The 3,148-nt window shown below is 36.2% G+C and overlaps 1 protein-coding gene and 1 long non-coding RNA gene across 2 annotated transcripts in view; one reads left to right on the plus strand and one right to left on the minus strand.

Annotated features, from left to right (window-relative positions):
* LOC107731333 (uncharacterized) overlaps positions 1 to 3,148 on the minus strand; it is a 25,400-nt gene that overhangs the window by 4,193 nt on the left and 18,059 nt on the right. The window lies entirely within an intron of this gene.
* LOC107731331 (protein shisa-5-like) overlaps positions 1,121 to 3,148 on the plus strand; it is a 4,120-nt gene continuing 2,092 nt past the window's right edge. Inside the window, exons 1-3 of the mRNA XM_016542387.1 lie at positions 1,121 to 1,314; positions 1,527 to 1,689; positions 2,616 to 2,737. Coding sequence (XP_016397873.1) covers positions 1,254 to 1,314; positions 1,527 to 1,689; positions 2,616 to 2,737 — 346 coding nt within the window. The 5' untranslated portion in view covers positions 1,121 to 1,253. The remainder of the gene's footprint in view (positions 1,315 to 1,526; positions 1,690 to 2,615; positions 2,738 to 3,148) is intronic.

A 3,148-nucleotide genomic window follows, 5' to 3' on the forward strand; every position in this document is an offset into this window, starting at 1 on the left:
TTGAGCTTATAGTAATTAGTACTGTAGCCTACTAGCTTACATTTGATTTACCTATATTACAATAGTCAACTTACAGTTACTGCTATCAAAAAAATTATGTGTAGGTTTAAAATTCTACAAAAGACACATTTAATAATAATAATAATAATAATAATAATTCATTACATTTATATAGCGCTTTTCTAGGCACTCAAAGTGCTTGTGATGCGTCATATTCACACAGCAGCAGTGATGAGAGCGCGCGCTTGACAAACAGTTTAGAGAGGAGAAATCAATCTACATATAAAATATTGGTCACAGATTAGTGGTCACTTTCTAAATAATAAAAGTATAGCGCATCTATTAGTAATTATATATAAATAAATCGGTTTTTACCGATGCAAATATGTTTGAAACGATGCATCGCGATATAAATGACAACTTGGAGGCAATGCACACTTTTTAAACCAATGCATCATTAACTTTTTATGCCGATGCACGAGTGAATCGGGGAATCTTCCCATCCCTATTGCACAGGCTCTGCATTATCCTCTTCAATAATATCCTCTGCTTCTCAATCAGGCTCAAACTTATAAGAGATATTAACAATGCAGTTGTTTACAATACAACCGGAGCACATGCTGCTGAGGAGAGGGGCGGGACATTTAGACGCACACTAGAGGCGGTTTAGCCAATCACATCACACTGGGCTAGCTAACCAATCAGAGCCCACACGTATTTCTGAGGGAGGGGCTTCATAAAAGCAGGAAATGATCAGAGCGTTTCTCAGAGAAGGGACAGGGCGGTGTGGAATAAAGGTAAATTATGTGAAAACTAATGCGTTTTTAAAAAACGAAGCACAACCCTCTACGGACACCTTGGGAATTGAATCGCCATTGGCTAGTAAATTTTTTAGTTTACTCGCCAGACTGATATACCATACAAATTCAGACTACCTTAATCCATTTCATAGAAACTAATATATAATATAAAACTTTTGTTTTTAAAAATATTTGTGATATATTTTCGAGCAAATCACCAACAATCCCTGATTGTATTGGTTAATGTTTAGATTTACATATTTAACCAGTTTAACTTCAACAGTTTTTTTTTCTTACTTTCGCTTTCGTTTCTCCCCAGTGTTTTCGTGCGGTTGATTACAGAAAAAGAAAGGTTCTTTCTACAATTGGTTCTTTAGACGCCAACGAGCCGATCTGGTAATACTGTGGGCATCAAGAGAAGGTAGTGAGGCATTGAAGAGGAAGAACTGCGCGATGGCGTCCACCTTAGCGGTTCTTATGCTCCTGTCTGCGGGTTTATTCACGGAAACAGTCGGTAAGTTTGTTACAAAAATCAAAAGAAACACTTTAAACATGTTTTTGGCCGGTTTACCGATGGCTGCCAAGTACAACAATTATTTGTACAGCACTTGATTTACTTTTTAAACGATGTACACGTTATAAAGTCCGTTCTCTTGATTCTCTTGAATTGATCATATCATCGCATGGTCTTTTATGAAATGTGTCGCATTTCTACTGTTCTTTTAGGTTTTGGTGATGACTGTAAGGGCTACTTCACCAGCAATAACGTGTACAGGTCTTCGATTACCTGCGGGTTTGGGCAGCACTGCTGTGGAACCTGCAATGACAGATACTGCTGTTACTTTGGATCTGCGAAGTTATCCGAGCATGAGCAAAATATGTGCAATATGTAAGGATTTTTAAGCCGTTTCTTTCTTAATACAATTGTCCGTTAGACCCCAAAGTTACTTTTTATACACCCTCACATAATTCCAAACCAAAATTGTTTGAATCTTCAAAAACGACATTGTTTTAAATATATTTGTGTCAGTTAATGCTTTAATTTCCCTCATCATCCATAGCTGTGATCTACTGATAATTCTGTGAACTGAGACATGGTACAATCCAGAGATTTACACTGAAATGTGTTGTGTATATTAGCGTTAATATCTGTTTTTGATCTTAGTCTAATTGTTGATGTAAATCTCAAACCCTATCTTGAAATGTACTTTTCGTTTCCGGTGTTGAATCAGTTGAGGTTTTGTCTTTCCCTTGTCTTGTCTCACCCATTTCCTACAGAGGTTGTGGTCTTTTTCACTGAAATGCAGTTTGCAAAATTCACCCCACTCACTGATAGGTGCATGTTAAGCTTTTAACAGCCACTTTGTGTTCAGGTCAATTTAAAGACAAGGCAGGAGAGAAGTAGTATGATGCAACTTCTACATTTTTGAAGGGGGTTAACGTGGTGGCCTAGGCAAGACAGGGCATGACCAAAGTAGTTAAAAAATGTTCTAACAAATATTTTATACAAACAAAATGTTTTCTATTTTTTTAGTGGCAATGTTTGCAATTATGGCCCTGGTTTGAATCCTGATTTGATATTGTATGTTTTTAATAATCCAAGCACAAAGCAAACTAACCAGTGCAGTAACCAGTGTGTTTTACTTAAACCAGAGTGGTTTCATTAAATTTATAAAAAATAAAAAAATCAATAAATGAAATGTTAATTAATAACATTTTAATATAAATAAGATTTATAGATTAGATTATAGATTAAATATACTAGAAGATGCTTTTTCTAATGCTTGTTGCTTCATGTTTTTATCTGTCCAACAGCAGAAACAGTAGTATTGCCATTGGCTTATCAGTAGTGGGGTTTGTGGTCTTCATCATCGTGTTCATCACCTGCTGCTGCTGCCCCTGCTGCTGTATCTATAAAATGTGCAAAAAACCCAGACGTAAGTGTTTTAGTGTTAAAGAAATACTTCACCAAAAACTGAAAACGTACTGGTCCTCAGGCCATTCAAGATGTAGATGAGTTTGTTTCTTCATCAGAAAAGATTTGGAGAAATGTATCATTTTATCACTTGCTCAGCAATGGATGCTCTGCAGTGAATGGGTGCCGTCAGAATGAGAGTCCAAACAGCTGATAAAAACATCACAATAATCCACAAGTAATCCACACCACTCCAGTCCATCAGTTAATGTCTTGTGAGGCTTAAAATGTTTTTATAAGAAACAAATCCATCAAGGCGCTTTATAACATTAAATTGTCACTTTTGGCCAAAATGCAAGTCCTCTCTATCCATAATACTGCTATCTATAAAATGGTCTTGTCTGAATCAGAAGAGAAATATGCACAGATCAAG

The sequence above is a fragment of the Sinocyclocheilus rhinocerous genome, unplaced genomic scaffold (genome assembly GCF_001515625.1).
Source record: "Sinocyclocheilus rhinocerous isolate Xijiao unplaced genomic scaffold, SAMN03320098_v1.1 scaffold3173, whole genome shotgun sequence".
Taxonomy (NCBI): domain Eukaryota; kingdom Metazoa; phylum Chordata; class Actinopteri; order Cypriniformes; family Cyprinidae; genus Sinocyclocheilus; species Sinocyclocheilus rhinocerous.